The sequence below is a fragment of the Harpia harpyja genome, chromosome 19 (assembly GCF_026419915.1).
Source record: "Harpia harpyja isolate bHarHar1 chromosome 19, bHarHar1 primary haplotype, whole genome shotgun sequence".
NCBI lineage: Eukaryota > Metazoa > Chordata > Aves > Accipitriformes > Accipitridae > Harpia > Harpia harpyja.
In genome coordinates this window covers 7328930-7351540 of record NC_068958.1, presented here as the reverse complement: position 1 = coordinate 7351540, position 22611 = coordinate 7328930, and the positions used below count along the sequence as shown (strand labels likewise).

General features: G+C 47.9%; 1 protein-coding gene across 1 annotated transcript; it reads right to left on the bottom strand.

Moving 5' to 3' along the window:
- Positions 1-135: 135 nt before the first annotated feature.
- On the bottom strand, positions 136-17321 carry URM1 (ubiquitin related modifier 1). The gene is made up of 5 exons (XM_052814374.1): positions 17225-17321; positions 14436-14506; positions 2163-2244; positions 1108-1156; positions 136-385 (listed from the first exon to the last, which is right to left on the bottom strand). The coding sequence occupies exons 1-5, from the start codon at positions 17257-17259 to the stop codon at positions 317-319; spliced, it is 306 nt and encodes a 101-aa protein (XP_052670334.1). The 5' UTR covers positions 17260-17321; the 3' UTR covers positions 136-316.
- Positions 17322-22611: the final 5290 nt, after the last annotated feature.

The following is a 22611-nucleotide window of genomic DNA, read 5'->3' as shown; positions in this document are numbered from 1 at the left end:
TCGAGGTTCAGCACCCCTCTTCCTCCCGTCACGGAAAAACAAAGTCCCACATGCTGCAGGTGCTCTCTGCTCGTTAGGGTACCTGGAAGTGCAGTCAGGAGAGGTGAAATGAGGACCAAAAGATGGATGCTGTGGTAGTGGACAGCAGGCCACGTGCTGGTGGGTCTTTATTTGGATGTCTAGTAACAAGTGAACGCGGTGGGAAGTTGCAGAGACCGGGCACAGGCAGTTCAAGAGAGGTTTGGGTGGGTTTAGGTTTTTGTTTGGGTTTTTTGCCCAGGGATTTGGATTTACATCCTCTTGTTTTTCCAGGAGTTCACCCGCCGTGCAATGTCGAGATGAAAAGCACATTATCCTGGTCCTGGAGTTTATAATCCAGCTCACCCTGCAGGCCAAGAAAAAAAAGAAAAATGGTTTAAATGTCATTTCCAAATACTAGCTGCAAAGAGAAAACAGCTCATAAAAAGATGGTGAGTGTTAGGGAGAGCAGAAGGGGATAGACTGATGTTTTCATCGTAACAGAAGCAAAGGTGAGAGATCAGACAAGGAGCTGACGTTCATTATCCCACACCACTTTCTGGACCAGGGTTTTGACAGAACAGGTGGTTGCCTGAGGCAGGAAAATAGTTAGGGGCTGTTTGTTGTCTGAGCACAACAGTGGGCTGAAAAGGGAAGATATTTACCAGTTGCCTGCTTTGGTAGAAATCTCCCCAGGGCTGCCTTCACCTGCTACGGCACCACCTTACTCTAGCGAAGGGGGTCAGCTTGGGGCTGTGAAGCTGCCCAGTAGTCACTAAGTTGCTACCCCACACGTGGGGGAGACCTCCTAGCAGCCAGAGGTGTGAAGCCCGTTGCCAGAGGCCAGGGAATACGGGTGATCTTTCTTCAGACACTGGCTGACTGATGAGACTCAGCAGGTTAGAGAAAGGCTCCAGGCTTCTGAACAGCCACAGTACAATACAGGGAGAGAGATCCCAGCCTGCCCCTTCCCCCTCAAATACGATGCTTCGCTTGGGGCAAGAATCAGAAATAGCTTCTCTGAGAGCAACCACAGAACAGACAGAGCAATATTTTCAACAAAGAAAGTCAAACTGAAGGAGTACAGACCATTAGTTCCCAGTCTGCGTCGTTGATGAGCACCAAAATTCCTGGCCTCCTGCAGAAGACAGAGAAATAATTAGGATACAGGGCTGCTAAAAAGCTTTGCAAATAGTTAAGAACAAGGGATGTTACAGCACAGATCACAAGCTGACTGCCTATAAAGCCAAAGAGAAAAAGGAATCCTAGCACAGAGGTGGAAAGAGGTACAGTCTGTGACCTTTCTAGATCAAATAAAGGGGAGGCAGGAGCAATCCCAAAGCTCATTTGAATCAAAATGCACCATTCCTGAGGATGCTCCGAGATGACTACATTTCCTTACGATGTAGAAAAGCCAGGTAATTAAAACCCATGCGCTACAATCAAGCGCAGAGAGCTCGATGCAAAGGTAGGGAAAGCTATTCCGGTGCCCCTACCAAAGGCACTAAACACCCGGGATCCACTCCGAGCCCCTGATTACAGGCAAAGGGATTCCCCTTCTTTGATCTTCAGTGTCCTGCAATTGTCTCTCCTGTTACCAGGGGACCTGGCACACGCTTCAGCTCACAAAGATCCGTGACGAATGTTAAACACCCCCAGCGCCACCCCGCAGTCAGGGATGGCTTACACAGCTCACTCTGCTCCATTTCTCTTGGCTTTTTTTTTTCCCTCCACGAGGTTGGCCCCATTTTGACAATAAAAATACATTTCCCAGAAGAAATATTTGTTGGCATTTCTCCGAGTGACTGCTTCAGTCCCAGTGATGTCAGCAGGGAATGGACAGACCTGCTAAAACTCCTGGAATTGAGGATACATGCACTACACTGCTCCAGGTGACAACCAAGAGGAAGTGTACATGGCCCTGCTTCAAATTTAAGGTTTAAAGATTTGGGGTGAGGGCTGCAAAAAGATGCTCTCTGTGGAACAGGGTGAGGTATAGTGTGGGACACCTCCCATTATCACTTTAGCAAATCCCATATTTTCATGGTCATTAACTTGCTTCTTGCAACCAACAGGAAAAACGTATCCCAAACCACGGGGATCAACAGAGAAACACAAGGAGGATTCATAACAGCTGTACTTACACAGATTCCCCTTGCATAAATAATTCTGGTCGTTCTTTCAACAGATTCTGTTTGATCCACTTTAGCAGGTTTCTGATATCCCCTGAAAGGAGAAAGGACAGCAGTTTACAAACTAACTGACGGCTCCTAGCTGATGCCAGAACAAAGTGATTGTTTATCCACAAAAGAGTAGATGAGGAACATGCAAGACGGATGGCGATAGCTGCAAACCTCCAGTCAAAGAAAGCACCTAACAGGACTGTGTCTTACCAGCATCTAACGGGCAGCCCTGCCTCAAGGGAGCTCAGAGCTCAGGGCTCTGCCCCAAACCCCACAGTTTGGCAGAGGAGGTTTCCCACAGAAAACGCATCCCGCGGAGAACGAATGCGGTTTGTGCTGAAGCACCAATCCAGCAGGAGACTGACGATGTTAAGATTTCTTTAACACATCCCATATCCTGCACATTCTGTTATCACCTAACAAATTGATGTTTAACTCTCTCTGTGTTTAATTAGATTTAAAAAGTCCAAACAAGCAAGCCTAAGAACCTGAAAGGAGTAAAGGCAGATACTATCGGTACCAAAACCAGCACAAACTCTCAGAGTTCTGGGGCACAAACATGTACATAACCATGCATTAAACACGCATGCAGGCACCGGCCACAGTAGTTCTATTTGGACACTTGCGGTATGCCTTGGCATCACACCTGCTGCCATGGCATGTTCCCTGTGCCGTGCCTGCTCCCTCCTTCTACACTTTGTGCTTATAGCTTCTTTATTAAAGCTCAGCCTTTATCTTTCCATTTCAGTAGGTGACAGGAAGGATTTGTCTTCATGTAAAAGGAGGAGGAGACACTGCTGGCGGGTTTTTATAGTATCAATTTTACTTTGTGAGGCAAAAACAATTTCTTTAGTGATAGCATCAGTTAATTTCCTATTGGAGAGGTGAGAAGCGACAGAGGGGGGGAATAATCCGTTACAGGGTTTAGAGAAGCTGACAAATTGCAATGTGGAGTTCTCCTGCATTTGCTTCTGTATTTCACTGTTCCACAAACCACTTCATCATTCTGAATCCACAATCAGTTATTCTCCCGGGGCTCCTTTAAACAGCCCTTTGAAAGCCCCGAAAGAGTTTTGTTTGTTTTCAAGGCGTGAGGAAGCTTTTCGAAGGCACAAATCCACCAGTGAGGGCTGGAGCCACGCTCGCAGGACAAGCGGGGATGGCTGGATGGGTTTCCACATCTGTCTCACGTGTGGTAACCTCGCCATAGTCACGGGGAACCTTTCCACATGCGCCTCTCCAAGCTAAAATCAAACTCTGCGTACGATTCCCCATGTGTTTGCTTCATGACCAGCAAAAATAAATGTGCTTGTAGCGGCTTGACTCAGTGCTTGCCTTACCCCAGGATTTTATGGGATTGCGGATGCTACCCAGAGAATAACATTACCCCCACCACTTCTGTCACACCAAGGATGAACAGCCCTGGCATAGGCAGGTGCACATCAACTAGGCGATGGGGACATGTCCATCTGCAGCAGATGGGGGCCTCTTTTCCTGGGGAAAGGGGGAGGGGGATGCTCTGAGATTCCCTCGGTTCCCCCCTGGTTTCCCAGGGCATCGGTGCCTCCAGATGACAGCCTGAGCCCTGGCACACCGGTCCCACCGTAGGGCTGCCTGGAGCATGACAGGTATTGCTGCCTCCGAGCACTGGATCACTCTGATCAGGGCAGAAAGAGCTGCTTTGTGCCTTAAAACTGCCGGGTGAGCTGGATCACCTGCCTGGGGCCAACCCACGACTTCCCTTGTAATGATATGTAGTTAAGAGCACAAAATAGACCATTTTCTGCCACTTTCCTAGCAACATGCACCAGGGATGGCGAGTGCCACTCAGAAGGTATATATATACCGTGCCGGTCAGTCAGCCGCCAGAACAAGAGTTAACTATATTCACCTTCCCCTGAAAAATGCTGCTGCAATGTAAAGCCCTCAGGATCTCACACCCAAACGGCTCCTGCTCTCCATCACCAAGAAATGAAAGCCAGAGAGGAAGAAAGCCGGAGAGGAGCCTTCAGGAGAAGGAGGGGGGGCTCAAAGGGGACACCAGCCCCACCGCAGCAGCGCCTGCGAGCTGTTTCATATTTATGCACTTGCGGCAGGGCACACAACAATGAACTGTGCCATATACCATTCTCCTTGCATGGAATAAGCAGCCCTTTCCTCTGGGACCTTTCAGGAGAGATCATTTAAACAGAAACACGCTGCACCAGCTGGATAAAACACAGCCACCTAGAAGCAGCCTGGACGAAGGGGCGAGAGGACTGATTTATTCGAGGCTGAGCTGGAATACTCCCTCACCCCTACTCCTTCCATAATAAATGTTATTTTCAGCCCCACCTGAGCCTACATTCATTTACTCCTCCCCAGAAGTCACGTACACACATACTGAAGAATTAGACATTAGGAAAAAAACTGATACCCCTGCGCACGCCTGGAGCTTCCCCGCTCCGAATGGCAACAAAAATTAAGACCTCTTCTCCGCAGCCACCCTTAAGACATAATACTTTTGCCTGCTTTCTCAGCATTGAATTTTTTGCCCACCTTCATGTCTCTACATTCTGTACACCAATATTACTAGAATAAATCAATTATAAAGGATGAAAAATGACTAGAGCCACACCAAAACCATCTCCCACAAGTAAGATACTGAAAAGGAACAAGATTACTTCCATTCCAAGTGGTCTGGGGAGAAGCCATCTTGCAGCTCAGTGCTTCAAATAGCAGTCTTGATCAACAGCTCAGGACTCTGTATGTTATCATGATGGAAATAATAAGAGGTAAATTATAGCACAACCGCTTATCTCTTGCAGTTGACATACATAGTGTTCCCAAGACATTTTCTTTCTGATACTACACTACGGGTCTAACAGGTTTCCAGCTCCTGGGCTGAGGATTTGCTATGCAAACATCAGGTCCTCTACAAATGACATATAAGGAAAGAAAAAAATCTCAACCTGGTCAGGCACCACATCCGCTGACAAGTTAAACTGTCACTACGACACAGCAATTTTACAGCTGTGTTGGTTCTGAAGCTGGCCCCCATCACAGAACAGAGGCATTTGCTATTTGCAGGAGCACAGTTGTACTACACATGCTGCCATTTGGCTGCAAAAGCAACCATGCATTTTGGCCCCGGACTGAGGTCCAGGTGAGAGCTGAGACGATGCAGCATTTCGCTCCCGCATCACCAACTCAAGTCCAGCTCATCCCAGTAATGATATATATTTTTACCATTGCTGCACAGATGCAATGAAATCCTTTTGGTAGACTACTCCATTTGAGTCACAGCAAATAAATTTCCGCACCAAAAAATCCACTCTAATTATTGTTAACTGTCCTCACCATTGGCAGCATCAGCAGAGAAGCCAGAGTGAACTGGCCAAGGAAGCTGAAATATTCTCAAACTGCAAAGGAGGGACTGAAGCACATGGTAGGAAATCCCTGTCTTATTTGTATACAGAGACAGCTTCTGTTGCTTGTGCTAACAGTACATCAGACCTCCCCAAATTCTCAGGAAAAATAATCTAAAGTTAATTAAAAAAAGAAAAACCGACAAATGTTTGAGAAAACTGTTTAGTTCAAGTGCACAGATGGGAGCTCAAATCCACAATACATGCATAAAACAAATCACCCAGCGAAACACACAGCTCAGGAAAATGAAGTGTGCTTGCAGTGACACAAAGTCATTGGCTTGTCACGCAAGCAGACAGGATGCAAAAACTGCAGCGAGCGTGCATACAAAAACCCAACAGCGTCGGCTCATTTGCAGCCCAGCTGCATCATAAACACTCCTGGTTGTGGCAGACAGAACTGCACAGTCTGCTCGGTCCCCTTGCGTATCTTCCAAGGCCTGATCTTCTGAATTACCACAACTGTTCCTTGATGAAGAATCTGCTGAGCTTCCTCTGCAAGAGAAATGCATCTAAGACTCCATTTTAGCACTGCCTGGAACAAGAGCCCAGGTTCATTTGCACCCTCAAAACCAGGGCTGAAATCCATAGATCTTTCCTAGCTCAATAAAACCTCCTGGGCCTGACAGATTCATCAGTGATAACTCAGCAAAGAGGACACTCGCTGTGTGCAGAGAGAAACCAGGTGCCTCGAGTAAGCAGCACCAAGCTGGGTGTTGCACTAGAAGGATCTCACACTGAACTGATAAATGTGCAGAAACGCAGAAGGATTTTGTGCAACTGTAATACCAGTTGACACAGACACGCAGCTCTCTGCTCCCAGGGAGCTGCACAGGTCGCTGGCAGATTCACACACGCACACATGCAATAATCAGACACCTCCATGTCCCTGCCTTAAAATCCATATACAAACCCACACAAAGCACAAAGTGCCTCGAAGGGCACCCAGAAGGTGTAATTACACCCATATTCTTGCCTTGGCTGCAGAACTGGGAGCTTATTTCAGGGAAATAGGGGAATCCTATAAAGGCCAAACCATGGAAAATTCCCTTCTGGTCCGTAATAAATAAGATATATGCGGCACTGGTCACTAAGGGGTCAGTGCTGCAAGCGCACAGTGCTTTCCCGGGCCGCCTTGCGGATACCTCCCTGTGGGGTACCATTTCTTTGACCCAGAATAAGATCATTTATCATACTGACCATGGCTGAGCTCCAATTTGCTGAGGTCACTAACTCTGGACGAGCGCCGCTCCACCCACATTCTCAGCCACCGGCCTGTAACCATGACAAAGCCCCTTCCCTGCCGCTCCTCTGCCATTATTCCCCCTGCCTGCATGGAAATGTATGGAAAGACAATTTGTATGCCCCTTTCCCTGCTTAAGCAGCTTGTTTTTAAAATAGACGAACCAGCTCCCAATACCTGCTGCCCCTCCAGGTGCGTGCCTTCTCTCTGCTTTTGAATCTGATGGCCCTCCAGGAATCTGCTCTCTAAAAGAGCTTGTTACAAAACCTGACCTAAGGGATCCTTCAGACTCCTCCAGCCTCCCATCTGATATGCAAATCATTCACTGAAGCAGACGATGGTGTGCCATAAACTGCAGAAGAAGACCTGGAATAGCTGATATAAATGGAGTCACAGGCAAATGGGTTCAGTACTACACAGAGTGAGCAGCAAGGCAAAATTTTGCAGCAAGAGCAAAATCCATTTTTTCTGACAAGTGCGCAAGCCAATCCTGCCATGCACTGGAGTGGGCAGTGATTTAAGTACTAGGGAAAAAATAAGGGGGTAACTACAGCCAGACATAAGAGAATCCCAGTCGTTGCTCTCATCTGTTCTTACCTGCTACAAATGAACACCAAGGTCTTGGTTTCTGTAATTTTTAATTGCTTTATGACATCTTTTTCTCACTTCTCAGCTAGAAGAGCAACACTCTTCTCCATTTTCTTGTGTCCACAAAATGGGAAGGGATCACAGGGGTCTTTCATAGCCCTCCTGTTAGCAGTGAAGACTCAGATCCCAGCCATTACCCAGCAATTCTGAGCCCTGAGATTTTAATCACAACGCTCATGAACTGGAGAGGAACTGCTTGGGATCTTCCACTCCCCACAGGTTGCTGGTAGGAGAACACAAGTTCAAGGGATCTCCAATCCCACTTGCTAGCCGGCAGCAAGCCTCCAGATCCATCAGCTCCCATGACAAAAGAAGCAGCTCCGAGCTGATTCTCAGGGTAAACCTAATCCCTACTCGTTTCCAAAGTCAGAGCATCTAATCCCGTAACACCCAATGCTATTGTCACTTCAGGCTCCCAAATAAATGCCAGTGCACCAAACTGTCTCTTTTAATTAGGATCACAGATCACTAGTGCTGGCCTAGGGTCTTGCCTCTCCTTCAAAATTGTCAAAGGAAGGAACCGAGAGTGCCTCAAAGACTATCACACTGGCAGCAAAGCGCCAGATTGGCAATTGCAGACATTAAAAATAACATCTCCTTAACAGGTCCTGTGATTTTATCCCTCTGCCAGTGCAGAATTATTCTCAAAAGACCATCCCAAGCCTTGCCTGCTTCAAGATGCCTGAGCAATGTAGACCTACTACCAAACCCCAAGGAGACTGTGCCATGGTCTAATAGTTTTTGCAGTCAGGAATCTTCTGCTAATGCACCAAACTCCCATTCCTTCATCCCTCCCTATCAATCTATGCTAGATGATATTGCGTCACCCTGGCTATAATCTGTCCTTCCCAATGATAAAGGAGATATCCCACCTCATCACTTTTCCATTCATTTATCCTGCTTAACCTTGAATGTTGCTGGTTAATTTTTTTTAAGCTGCTCAGGAAGACAATTCAGAGAATGCATTACTAACTGCGGGCGTAAAGCTTAGCCAAAACCCATCAAACTGAAATTTCCCCTCTCTCCTATTTTGCCGGCTTCTGGGTTTTGTGTGCATGCACGTGCACTGAGGGTTAAAAAGGAAAACCTTATCACTATTACAAGAGACTACACAGAGCTGATGTGAGACCCCAGACCACAGAGGAAGGTGGCTGCTCCTGCCAGCCTGCAGAGGGATTCCCCGACAGCCTGGCACTGCCCTGCACGCAGCCAGCCTGGCTGAGGGAATCCCGTGGGCTGGGCTCTCCCTGGCACTGCCAGCTGGATCAGAAAGTGCCTTGAAGTCAACTCCTTGCCCCCCTCCCAGCCTGGCTGGTGTCCCCTCTGGCTGCTGGATGAGTCAGTGTTTCAGCTCGGCTCAGGAACTGCCATGATTTTATTCCTCTAAATACAGAAATTGCGCAGCGTCCAGTCCTCGCCTCTCACTTTCAGGCTCAGATCTGCTTTGCTATTATTAGACTTTCATATAGGGCAAGCACCATTAAACCGATTCCTGTCCACCCAACCCAGCCACCCCCACAGATACTCCAAGCCCCTCAGTCTTACTTGAAAGGGGAAAAGAAAGGGCCAGTGAGATGATCAGGGTGGAGGAGAGGGGGGGTAAGATTTACAAGTGAATGGAGGTAAGAATGGAGCAGTTTGTGGGATAAAGGGGCTGCAGAGGGAGCTTTACAGATGTGCAGAGGGACGGCGGCTCATTGTTTAATTAAGCAGAAAGTGGCTCTTTTGAAAAGCAATTTTGCACAGGAGCTCTGAGCTCAGCAAACAACTCCTGCGAGTGAGGGCAGGAGGAGAAAGGAACAGCTGGCCCGGAGCCGTGTGAACCGCATGCTAAGCGGTTTAAAGGGCCCGGATCCTCCTCCCCAGCCCTGCTCCGCTGCCACCCTCTGAACAGTGCTGTCAGCACAGCAAATCCCACCAAGAGAAAAGAGAGAGCAGAGAGGGGGGGCTGGCACAGAAAGGTTATCCTACTAGGTGTCCGCACTGCAATACAGCGGCTGGGAAGGAGGGTGGAACAGCCAGGCTTTGTTATCCCAGGGATTTGGTCACACACAAGAGCTGGTTTCTGGGTGCCTGGGAAGCTCCTTCCACAATGAGTTGGGATGAGCTGATCCGGTAACACGGCTCCACGGCCTCCCAGGAGAATGCTGGGACTGCTCCTGCGAGGGCGCGCATTTGGTTCCCCGTTCCCTCTGAAGGACTCGTTCCTTGCACAGAAGCGACGCGTGGCCTCGCTGGGACGGTGACCCGAAGCTCTGCACGGAGCCGCTGAGCCCTGCACCAGGGCTGCAAACACAGCAGGGACCGCTTGATCGTGGCGGCGGCAGACCTGCAGCATCACACCGGGCTCCCAGGGCTGCAAACGCAGCTCCTTGCACCAATTGCTGGAAAGAGCAGCCGGGATCCAGGGCTGAGCTGGTCCAGCCTGAGGTTCCACCCTGCACAACCCACTGAATCGCCCTTCCTTGCCAGCAAATACATAATTACCTGCCTGAGAGAGATGCACAAGTAGGGGAATAACCCCAGAGTCCTTTGAGACCTGCGAGTACCATACACTGTGGTTAAAAAGATTTGACTGCATCAAGTTCCATAGAGCTATGGGGGTTTTCTATCATTCTTCTAATAAGCCTCTGCATTACCAAATATATTTTTATTCTTTCTTTGGAGCAAGTTTTAAAATGTTAGGAATAATAAACAGAGCAATAAAAGCATTCCAGAATATTAATAACTTAACTATGATGTACTACCTAGCAATAGCACTGGGCATTTACAGACAATCGATGCCAACTGCCACTCTTGATTTTACACGTTGTTTTGGCATAGCACCCCAGTCAACTCTGAACACGTGCCATCCTCTATTTTTTAAGCCACTCGGCCTGTAACACAGGTCTGATCTCTTGAGATCCTCAGGCTCTTTTCCGAGAGGATGAATGCTCCCAACTCCCTAGCAGTCCTCCATGCTGTGCAGAACAAGGACCCTGGAAAGCAAAGCTCTCGAGGAGCAGACCATGCTCCAGGGATTTAATATAAGCAGCAATTGGCAGATTATTTTAATTTTCCCTCTAAAAAAAATCTGATTAGCAACAGGCTTTTTCCCTGGGGTTTTGGTAAAGGGAAACCACAAACAATTACCAAAACACACTGATTAAAAATCTATCCTTCCAGACTTGTAAGTGCCAAAACACACAGTGAATTCTTGATTACCCAAGAAGGTCTCAGTGATCACTGCTGAAACTGGTCACTGCTGCTCCAAAAACACAAGTCCCATCACTGAAACCATGGGATAAGTTGGAATTCGAAGGCCTGGACCCGCAGCTGAGCAGCCTGCAGCACAACTGCCAGAGACTTTACAAAGAGCCCCAACCTCCAGATACAACATCCAGTAGACAGCACAGCAGAGAGGTTTTGTAAGCACTCTTCACCAGCATGACGCTGCTGAGCTAAACCTGAAATGACTACAAGGGTTAAACAATGCCAGTGACTTCCTACCCTTCCAACAGCGTCCATGCAACTCGCATGGCCATAGACAAATCCACCACTGTGAGTCCCAGCGAGATGGAGGAAGGAGCTCCGGCATCACTTGCAGAGCAGTGATACAATGATCTATTTGATTACTGAAGCACTTGGTTAAATTACTGTGGCTTGTTTCAGGAGGAGGCTGCCAAATACATTTTCAGTTTTTAATTTAGGGTTTCTCTCTTTTATGCTCCATTGTCTCTAATAGCCTCTTAGATGCTTGAAAATAAAGTTGATTTCCCTGCCAATTTAATCCTCTCTCCATGTGACAAATATCGTTATTCCCCCAGCTGCTTTCTCCCACACACACTGTTTTTATGCAGAATAAGCCAACAGGACATTAATGCCTTTAGATCCTCTAACAGCATTATCAATGAGATCATCAAAATAGCCAGCAATTTGGGACAAGATTCTTGTTTAACTTGAGGTCTTCTTTACGCAACAGCTCTAAAAGATTACACAGTCCTGCACAAAGTGTGGCTTATGTAAATCTGTCTGCCTATGCAGATATATCACACCTTTTTAAGTTCCTACTTTGCAGCAACTTCAACATGCAGACTAAGACAGCTCCGCTTTGGAAATAAAGAACTGCTGTTTTACTGATGTTAGGATACAAAAAGCCCCTTGGATTATAAAAATAGGTCCCGCCACACGGCTGTACCCCTCGTGGCTTGCTCTTGTCCCATTTGCAGCTTCCTTCCTCCTGCCTTTCCTAATCCCTCCAGGAGCCCACCTCCAGGCGTCAGAGAAGGACAGAGAATCAAATCTTCTTGAAAAAGTTAACTGGATCTGGAACCCACCTACTTTCCACCTAGTGCCTGTTACCAGGAAAAAGGAAATGACCACATAAGACTTTGTTCAAACAACATTATTGTCATTCAGAGAACATTGTCCTTGTCAACTATGGAGCACAGCTTGTTTTATTCATGTAAATATTTGTAGGTATTTCTTCATATAATTTTCCACCTCCCCTCACCTCTGGGATATATATAAAAATGCCTAAACAATTAAAATATAGCTGGACCCAATGTCCCCGAGAGAACCAGCTGCTCTGCAAAAAGGAGGACAAAGACAAAAATAACCTAGAAAGAAAGGAAGAGTGGGTAAGAGAGGCCAAAATGGCCAAAAATAAGCTTGATGGCTAATGAAATCAGTTAAAATGGGGTTAGAAGTGCAGGTCTTCAAGCAATGTTCATACTACAGATCTTTCCCCAGAGTATTAACTGATGGACATGCAGGGTAAGGTAAGCAACAGGATGCACCAAGTAGAACTGAGCTGTTTTATTTCTCTAATTCTTGTAATTCTGGCTGCACGAGGGCAGCAGGGAACATACTACATATATCTTTCTTTACCCAGAGATAGGTGAATTAAACTTCCTTAATGTGAATGAGGAAAATACAAGGCATTAGGAGTAATATAAAAATACAAGAATTTACCAAATTTCTTGTTCACATGTTTCTGATCCGTTTCTACCGATTCCTCACTTCAATATAATCCTCATCCAGAAATATTATGAGGAGTGTCTCCAGCGATCCCTTACTGTCAGACGGTAACTGCACATCTGCCCACCCCATCCCTGTGCTGGGTGTAAATGTCACTATAGCAGAAGCCTCACAATTCAGTCTCTGCTCCTCAGCTGCTGCAATCCACAGCCTGCCCAAAAACTGAAACCTCCCTGTCACTCAATGCACATGAAAACTGCAGGCTGCAAATCAGGGGAGCTGGCAAGTGGGCACACTGTCCATTCTGCCACTCTTATTACAGGGATAGCAGCATCTGAAAAACAAGGCAGCGTGAAAAGCTGGGGGCAATAATGTGTTAGATGAATGTGGAATGTATCGCTGGAGATCATGAGTTTGAACCCTGAGACTGAGCCAGATCTTCAGGGAAAGATTTATCCTTTAGGATAAATCCAGCTCCTCGTGAAGTCTACAGAAGTCTTCCAAGCAACTTCAAGTGGGAATGGATTAGGCTACATACAACTGCACCGCCAATAACCATCAGGCTAGAAGGATATTAATCCCCTCCCTTCCCCTGACAGAAATAAACATCTCATGTAATAACCCCTTCTTCTTGAGCATCTGATCATGGTTTGAACACCACCAATGCTGTGGGTATCAGTGGGTATTTGAAATTTACAGAACACTGACAAAAACGATGCTCTAGCCCCCAAGTTTATAAACCAACTAAATGAGTGTTTTGGCATTTCTTTACTACCTTCCATTTAAGGATCTTAAGTGCTTTAACAGTGCTGGAATTTAATGCTGAACTCTCTTGTGATACATGAAAGTATCACTACTACTTCACTAGCAACAGGGGAAAGTTAAGCAACACGACTAAACTCACAAAGCAAATCAGCATCAGGTCTTGCTTCTGGATCCCTAGTCCCTGTCCTTAACCACAAGATAACATACTATTCCAGTGCTCCTATTATATTTGAATTACACATACTTATGTCCAAGCATCAAAAGCGCTTCTACCAATCTCTAATTACTTCCAGGCATGGCAAGAAGATTTCAGGCCTGAACATTCACAGCACATAGATTATGGTATTAGCCATTCATGAGATATTAGTTGTTAGCATTCCCCGATGCTTTGTATTATTTCAGTTTATAATCCCACTCTCAAAGAGCATAAAGCATTGCTATCTAGCTGGAAGAATTCAAAACATACCTGCGGCAAAATTACGTTGCAACTGAAGTATGCACACACATAAGGAGAAACAAGAGAGTTAGTACAGCACTTCTCAGTATTGATATTCCAAATCACAAACCAGAGATTATGACTATTTATCACTGGGACACTCAAGTCTTTAGCTTAACAGCATCTTATCTTTTATTGTAGAGAAGGCTATATGCAGGATGTCCAGCATCATGTTCAAGCATTAGCTTTGCCATTTTCAACTGCATAGTTAATATAAAACGATTACATATACTTAAAAGTCAAAGGAGTAGATAAAATACATTTATGTTACATTGCTATACACACACCCACATATCTATATACGACATATATAAGCACACATACATACATATGCCTCTTGGAAACCTCAGAACAGGGAAGAAAAAACAAAGGAGAGAGGAGGTTATTGGTGGTTTCAAGTATCAAGCAAGACAAATGTATACTCGATGGAAACATTCAGAGGCCATTGTCTATCCAGGAGGAGGGAGGCAAAAGTTTTAAGGACGGACTTGATTCACAAGACCTTAGAAGACAGGAAAGATGCTCAAACTATTTCTGCTTGGTTATTTACTTTGAGGACTAACCATCGTCTGCCAAGCTATCTGACCCACGGCACGTCGGAAAGTGCTTTTAAAACACATTGATTCTTGTTGCCAACTAATGAAACTGCTGTACAAACCAGCTTTGTTTCATTTGTTGTCATTCTTTCAAGTTATCCAACAGGTTCTGATACTCACAAGGCTCTGGTTGACAGGGCAAAGTCACCTGATGCTTTTTGACACCATCGAACAAGAGTTCTGCACCACCTCTGAAATAAAAACAATGAACCACTGAGATTTTGCTTTATTGTCAAAAGGAAGACAGTACAAAAGAGGCGATTTACATAGATGCCACAACAGAGAAAACAAATGACACACACTATATTTAGCACAGGATTCTCTTTGTCCTTTTTTCCTCTCACAAACCACAAGTTCGTAGGGGAACTTGCCATCTCCCATCGCCAACACACACAGGAGGCTCCATTGCGGGCCAGAACCCCACGGTGCCAGGCATCGTCCCAACAGAACAGAAGATGGCTCCCATCCCAACACGCTTACAAACTGCCGTGCAGTGTCTAGCCTAACGCCCTCCCTCTCCCTTCAGCTATCGGCATTGCTTCAATTAAAACAATATTACAGCCACCACGCTACATCCAACATCGCTCGTCCCTAACACCTTTTAGCCAGAAGTCTCAAGGCATTTCACAAAACGTGAAAAATCGTAGCATCCTTCTGGAATAAATATTCCCCCACTTTCCACTTGTGAACAGAGAGAGGAAATGACTCACATGAGGCTGCACAGCAAGGCAGCTGCAGAGCCAGCAGTCCTTGAGTCCTGGCAACCCTTTCTTGATCTACTTACTACAAAGCATTCCCTCTCAGGAGGGACTTGACCAGGAGAAGCAAGGAGAGCAAGCAACCATGATGATAAAGTAAAAATAAATACATAAATACACAATCTTCCTCCACTGAACAACCTGACGAACATCCCTCTTCTGATATTCAGAACATACTGGGGGACTAGCCTCAGATAACTAAATGATGGCCTCTGCAAGCACAGGAGATCAAGTGTGAGCAAAATATGCAGAGGCTGGCAAGTACAGGAGCTGGTTCTCACACCTGGAAAAAATGGGATTTAAATTGGGTCCAGGTGCCTAATCTCCTTAGACTTAGAAAAAATAATTGATTTTCGTAACTGCAACTTACAAACCTCAGAAAGCTCCTCACCTATATTCTTTTTCTGGAAAAAGAACAGTTGTGAAAATCTTGAGCTTTACAAACATAAATCAGTTTTCCTGATGTTGTGAGGCCACAGGCCAAACTCAGTCTTAGAAGATTATGAAACTTTATCATGTGAGTAGGGACATGGATATTAAACACAGATGCTACTTTAAGATACAGGACACAGGAGCGGATAATGCGAGCTCTTGACTCCAGACTGAACAGGTTGGCCAAAGTTTTAACAATTAGGAAACTCTTAAAAAACTCTACTCACTTGATATTCAACTGAGGTAAAAAAATGACCAACCTGTTTTCAAAGAGCATATAATTGTGGCAAAATGTTCTTCCAACTTAAATATAGGTTATTTTAGAAAAATTTTCTTATGAAGTTACTTTCTGGAAACTTATGGGTGCCTTGCATCCCTTGGAAACCAACACAACAAAGAGAGGTCTTTAAAATAAATAATCCCCACGTAAATATCAACAAAGATACATCCAGACGTTACTAAGTTCCTTTAAATTCAATATCTTAAAATGCCACAGTAGGTTTTCTTGGCTCTGCAACGGAAGAGCACAACAGAACCCTTGTTATGCCCTCGGCAGCGTTACTTATATGCAGCAACTCTCCTAAAGAGCACTCTGTTGGTGTTCTTCCACCAGCTCACAAAAAATAGTTATCTGAAAATTGAAGCAGTGATTATTAACATGAGCTGAGATTCATGCGAGAGAACAAGTCACAGCAATTATATGAAAAACATTTTTTTATGTAATGAAAACAAGGTCACGCTTTGTTACAGTGGGAAATGTAGATTGCAAGATAAGGTCCTTCTGTAATGCGCTAGCTGTGGGGAACTCAGCTGTGATTTGTACATAGAGAGCTCATTTATGCATTTCCAAGGGAAGCAAAAATGCATCTCACTCTTCTGGGAAAATTAGGAGAGTTACTGCAGCTGGAAGTGGGAAAGACTGAGGAAAGGATTCTTAAGGAGAAGGGTATTTAAAGCGTTATGGCATTTCTGTGTTCGTGAAAGGGTGGGAAAAAGCAAATAAATAGTAGCCTTTTAGCTTCTACTAAAAGGAAGCTTTAACAAAATAACACAAGTATTTCCACAAATATGCACAGGCTTCCACTGCAAACACTTTAACTTCCCAGCGCCAGAGCGCTAGCAATGCAGATACTACAGCAACGAAGACCTGCAAACCGAAATGCTACAAAGCAAGAACCCGGCTGTTTTACACTGAACCGAAATAACTGAAACACAAAGCAAACTGAGCGCGCATGTACACACACACACACATATATATGTACAGAGAAGAAAAGCCGAAAAACGAATGGAAGGTTTTTATAAATAATTTTAATAATAATTAAAAAAAAAAAGGTTAAAAGGGCAGAAAGGAAAGGACTTGTACAAGACGCTCACACAGAGACATAAACGAGGCCTCGGCGCCGAAGGGCCGGGCAGGGCAGGCCGGCCCCAGCACCGCGCTACCCGGGCAGCACCGCAGCGCTGCGGGAAACCGCCCCGGCGGTGCCCGGCCCCTCCCGGCGCTGCCTGACACGCCGGCCGGGTTCCCCGGGGGGGGCGGCCGCACCCGCCACCCCGGGCCGCAGCCCCGAAACCCCGTGACAGCGGCGGCCCCCCAAGGCCGCGCGCAACAGCCGCTCCGCCTCAGGGCCGCGGCCGCCTCACCGAGGGAGCCCAGCCCGGCCCTACCCTCCGCCCGGGTCCCCGGCCCCCGCCGCCGCCGCCGCCGCCCGCGCTCACCCGAACTCCACCTGCAGCGACACGGGCGCCGCCATCTTGGCGGCGGCGGGCGGGAGGGGAAGGCGCGCGCGGGCCGCGCCGGAAGTGCCGCGCCGGCTTCCGGCCGCCCCGCGTTGCCCGGCAACGGCGGGAAGGAGGGGCGGCCTCGGGCCCGGTGGCCGCCGCCGCCGCCGTCGTGTAGGGCCCGACCGGGCTCCCCGCGGTCTGACCGGGCTCCCCCGGGCCCGGCCGAGGCTGCAGCCGCAGTAGTGCGGGCCGAGCGGGTTGGCCTGGCCTAGGCAGAGCCCTCAGCGGGGCTTCCGCGGTGCCGGGGCCCACCGGGCGGGCGCACGCTCTCCTCAGGGCTGCTGGAAGGGAGGCCCGTGCCTCCGGAGGTGTGCGCTACGCTCTGAAGCCCGGCGATTTTATTTTAAAATACCTATTTCTGCATTAAGGTCACATCTTGCTCTACACAGAGCCCTTTTTCACATGTCGAGAATGCTTCCGCTACGCAAAGGCAAGGAGCTGCAGCAGACGTTTCCCAGCGGCGAAGCCAACCTGCAGCCTGGCAGTTAATTTGAATTTTTAGTGGGGAAGCAGAAATAGCCAGGCCTGGTGAGTCTAACGGCCGCTCCTGTAGCCCCCATGGAAGATGGGCTTCTGCACGTCAGAGGAGGCGGCAGTTCAGCATCCCCTTCTGCTCGGGGCAGCCTCTCCTAGCGAGCATACCCCCATGGCACCGGGCACCTTCCAACACCACGTTAAACAACGCGGCTCACATCTGTCGCCTGTTTGTTTTCTCCTCCGTCCCCAGAGGGCCAAGCGTGTACGCGGGCGGGATGCAGCCATGGCGGTGACAGCTGGGCTGTGCAATGGCGCAGGCTCTTCTCCCCCACAACATGGAGCTGTACTGGGCAGCACTGGTGGAAAAACTGCAGCCCCTTAACCCTCCCTCCACTCTGTGGAGGGTTTGGATTTTAAAAATACATGTACGTGTGCACACATGCACATAGAAGTGTAATACATACGCATATACATGGTGCATTATGTGTAAGGGGCATAAATTTACGCAGACAGATTGCTCTTCGTTTATGCTAACGGGGGTCAGAGTATGCCTAACCCCGAGAGCAGAAGGTGGTGGTGTTTGTAATGGCCTTTTGTTCTCAGAGGAGATCATTCTCGGGGCTGGGCCCCAGGAAAGGCCGGTCCCCAGCACAGATGAACGCTGCCGTCGCTGCCAGGGTTACGTGATGGCAGAGACGCGAAGCTGTTGACCGTGGTCTTCATCCAAAAATTCCAGCTGGATTTTAAGTATCTCTAAATCCCGAGGCTTTTGAGTATCTCAGAGATACGGCCTAGGATGTTGAACTGATTGTATGGGAAACCAGCTGAGGAAAGAAGCCTTGGACGAAAATCTTACTTCTATACACTTCAGAAATGACTGAAGCACTCTGTATACAGAGGATCTGGTAATCTGGACTCCAGATCAGTGTTTGCAGTTATGGTTTTATATGAGCTATTCTTCTTGCTTCCAGAAATCATTTATGAGGCCAAATAATAGGAGAACTGGCTCCTAAAAGAATCTTGATTCCCGAGTTACAGAAATACAACAAAACATTACAGATTTAGTGTTAGTACTTCCCCAGAAAAGCAAAAAGAAATTAAAGAGAACAGTAATCATAAATACCAGTTTGGCTCATTCAAGCATTCAAAGCTGGTTACTGTTAACAATTGCCCTGGAAATACAGTCAGTGAGCACGTGCGATATGGGGGAATTTTTATGGACATCGTGTGCTTGGGAGAGGAGCAAGTCCCATCTCTGTGCTGGGTGCTGAAATCAGAGCATCACAAATTCTCTGGCATATGCTTGGGGATGGGGAAAGCAAGCACATAATCTCCTCGATAAAGTGTAATGCTGACATTGTTATTTCTAAAGTGCTGTAAACATTGATGGTATTTGATAAACAGGTACATAAAGCAAAACTAGCTAAAAACAAGGCTCCTGCCTTGAATGTGTACCCCGGGTTCACTTTGCTGTAACACGCTGTCTTCTCATTTAAACCCAGGGATGTGTCACTATGCTTTACTTAAGCTAAACTTCTCTTTTTATACCCAATTTTCCATGGCAGATCCCTTACTTGGTCCCAACCGTGGTACAGCACTGGGCAGGACCAGGCGTCCCCAGGTAGCTGTGGTGCTCACCCGGGTTATGCAGGGCAAGAGGCAGCTGACCAGGGTGCTCTGGCTGCACCCGCCTTTCCCCTCCCGCAAAATCAACTGTGCCAAACAAAAGAACAGGTTGGAAATTGAGCCTGGCAATAAAGAGGGTTTAATTTCTTTTGTCTCAGTCCTGGCTTTTTTTTTTTCCTGCAGTTTGCACGCTTTTTCTCTCCCCTTGTGTGCAGAAGGGGCATGCCTCCATCCCTCCGCTGAGGGTTTATTCTGGAGCAAACAGTTTAGGTCGCCATCATGTTTTACAGGGAAACGTAGTTTATAAATACAGTGGGGCCCAGCACTCCGAGGAAACATTTTATCAGAGAGCCCCAAACTGACGATTCAATTATTTTTCAATAAAACATCAGGGGAATGCGCAAACAGCTGCTCGCATCCTTCCACACAGCAAGTCAAACTTCAAGGGGAACAATAGCTGGGGAAAGGGGAGCCATCGCGGAGGCGGCGACAATGGGTTTCCTTACTCGGGGCTTTGTTTGATTTCCCCGTCTCAGTTTTGAACTCCCTCCGCCGGAGAAAAGCGAGGGGGTAGGATGGGGAGAGGGGGAAGCAGGCAGAGGGGAAGGAGGGTCAGTGGGAGTTAAAGCCTTTTGCAGCCTTTCTCTCCCATTCATGTGGTAATTGGGTGTCAAGCAGAGATCAGTAAGATGGAGCCCGGCCTCTGTGCCCGGGTTAAACTGCAGCAGAAAGAAAGCGGGAGCTGAACCGATGGAGGCCTGAATGTCATTAGGGCGGGAGGAAGCGCCTCTCCCCCAGGAGCCCTTCTGCCGGGGTGCTGGGCTGGGGGGGCCGCTTCCCATTCAGGGCATCCCTGAAAGCGGCCAGACAAAGCGGGAGGGCGTCCGAACAATGCCGCACCCCCGGCTCTACCTTCAATAGGGAGCTCTAAACAGGCGTTTAACCTTCAGAACAGCTGAAACTGATACTCAAAGCTGAGGAGGTGGCTGGACCGCCGCTGTTAGCCTCTTCCTGCGGCCGAGCCGGAGGCCACTTGGATGGCCGGAGGCGAGGAGGGAGGCCGTCGACGGCCTCGCTTCCTCGGCCCCGTTGGCACAGCGCTGGGGGTGCGCAGGGCCCCGTGCGGGTCGTGGGAGGTGTCACCTCCAGGGCAGGATCAGACCCCGACTCCTGCTCGGGCTGGCGAGACGCTGGCGTCCCCAGGGACGGCTGCTCAGCACCCTCAAGGATGGGGCTAGAGGAAGGCAGGGCCACACCGAGGAGGGGGATGCGTCATAGTAGGGATCGTATCCCAATCCATAAGCCTGGGATCATTTGGCAAGGGATCTGGGGAGATCTGGGCAATGACACCCCTCCCGAGCAGGGGGATGCCCCGGCCTCGGACAGTTGCCATCACCTGCGATTCCCGGGGTTGCCAGCCTGAACTGCATGACCCCAGCTGCCCAAAGCTCTCCCAGAGCCTGGCCTGGCATCATCTGTGCCTATGGGCGGGATTTTTAATCAACCAGGAGAAAAGAGGGTCAAATCCCGGGTTATTTTGGAAGGCGGGATTTGCCACTGAAACGGGCCAGGCTCAAAAAGAGCAGAGCAGGACATGTCCCCTGCTCCCCAAGCCTCACCCTGCCGCACAGCCTGGCCATCCTGTGCTGTGCAGGAGCTAAGTAGCAAATGGCCCTGAAGACATTTTTTTCCCTAGTGAAGCCTTTCTGCTTTAAGGAGGAAAGCTACCATCCCTTCTGACTGCACGCAGCGTGACAAGACGCAGGCGCTTTCCGCAGACCATAATTTTGATGGAATCCCGTGCAACACAGCCCCTTCAAACCGGAGGGGGAGAAGCTGTCCCTGGCCCTGCTCGTGGTTACACTGGAACCACTCAGGGGAATCGTGTATTTCCATTTCTAAAGAGCGCACCAAAGGATAGTCCCTTCTTTAGTCCAGAATATTTCCCTCTCGCTGCTTAAAGGCAAAGCTAGCTCGCCAGTGTGTGGAGGAGCAGGCGGCTGTCATTGTTTGGGAAGACTCCAGCACGCCAAGAGTGGCAGGAGGAGGCTGGAGAGATGCAGTGTTAAAGACTGTCACAGACTTTCTGAGCGGCAGAAATCAATTTCACCCAGAAAGGTCCTGAGCAGCTTGCAAAGCTGCCACCTGCATTTAGGCTAAAATACGGTCCAGTTTTGCACACCAAGCATGGCCTGGCTGAGCTGGACCTAGAGCTAGAAAGAGACTATGATCAGAGAGAAAGTTGCAGCATTATTTTTTCTTAATGTTATTGTCACTGTCCAGGATGCAGGGTCTGGGAGAAGCAGTCATCTCCATGGTGAAAAGTACATTTGGTTTGTAAAGCTCTTTGGCTTTGCTTGAATTAATAGGCTAATAATAACCCAGGAAAGGATTTTAATGTTTTCTTAACCTCATGCAAACAGCTTTTAAGTATTTTAATTAAAAAAGAATAATACCTCATGCTTTATATATAGTACTTTTATCTATACGCAGCTGTTGAGCCAGACCAGTGTATTGATCAAAGGAGTGAGATAAGTCTTGCAAGGTGTCTCTAATCATAGAAAGAGGATTCAATTAGCGTATTCCTTAAAATCGCACAAATAAAAAGAAATTAAAAAAAAATCAGACTATGATTAAGCACTGGCTGCTTCTTTCCAAACACCTCTCTGCTGGAAGTGCTTTGTCCCAGCACTGATCCCGGGCTCAGTACCGCACTTGCACTTGTATTCCTGGGCTGAGAGCTTCAGAGACACTTGTACCTAGGCTTCATTTTTCCAGAGGAGCTGGGACTTTAAAAAGGCCCCAGGATTTCAACCCAAAGCTGACAGCCAACAGAAAAACTCTAATTGGTGTAGCTGGGTTTTGCAGGGAGTCTTGAAGCATTGCCAAGTGCGACACAACCCTCCTCAGTAAGGACAAACAGCAAAAATGTGAGCCACCAGATCTCCAGTGGGGACCAGAGCTGCTAGTTTTAACCCCCCCAACGCCGCATTGCCATCAGCATCCCCAGGCAGGGTGGCTCCTTACAGCATAACTCACAGCTACAAACACACCTTCATGGGGCTCCCCTGTCCCTGGGAAATCCGGCACAGAGGTGTGTGTATGTGGTACGTGCACGCCCCAGCTCTCCGGCACAGCACCGTGCTCCGTCGGTACCACTGAGCTCTGCAGTCTCCCCTATCGAGGGCCTGTGTATCAGTGCCCCCGGTGCAGTTTGC

What these genes read in the sequence shown, in the direction of transcription:
- URM1 (XM_052814374.1), bottom strand. Translation starts at nt 17,259, where the DNA reads ATGGCGGCGCCCGTGTCGCTGCAGGTGGAGTTCGG. An exon ending in TCGCTGCAGGTGGAGTTCGG is followed by an intron (nt 14,507 to 17,224) that starts GTGAGCGCGGGC and finishes TTTTTATTTCAG; the next exon opens with AGGTGGTGCAGAACTCTTGT. An exon ending in GCCCTGTCAACCAGAGCCTT is followed by an intron (nt 2,245 to 14,435) that starts GTGAGTATCAGA and finishes TTCTCCTTTCAG; the next exon opens with GGGATATCAGAAACCTGCTA.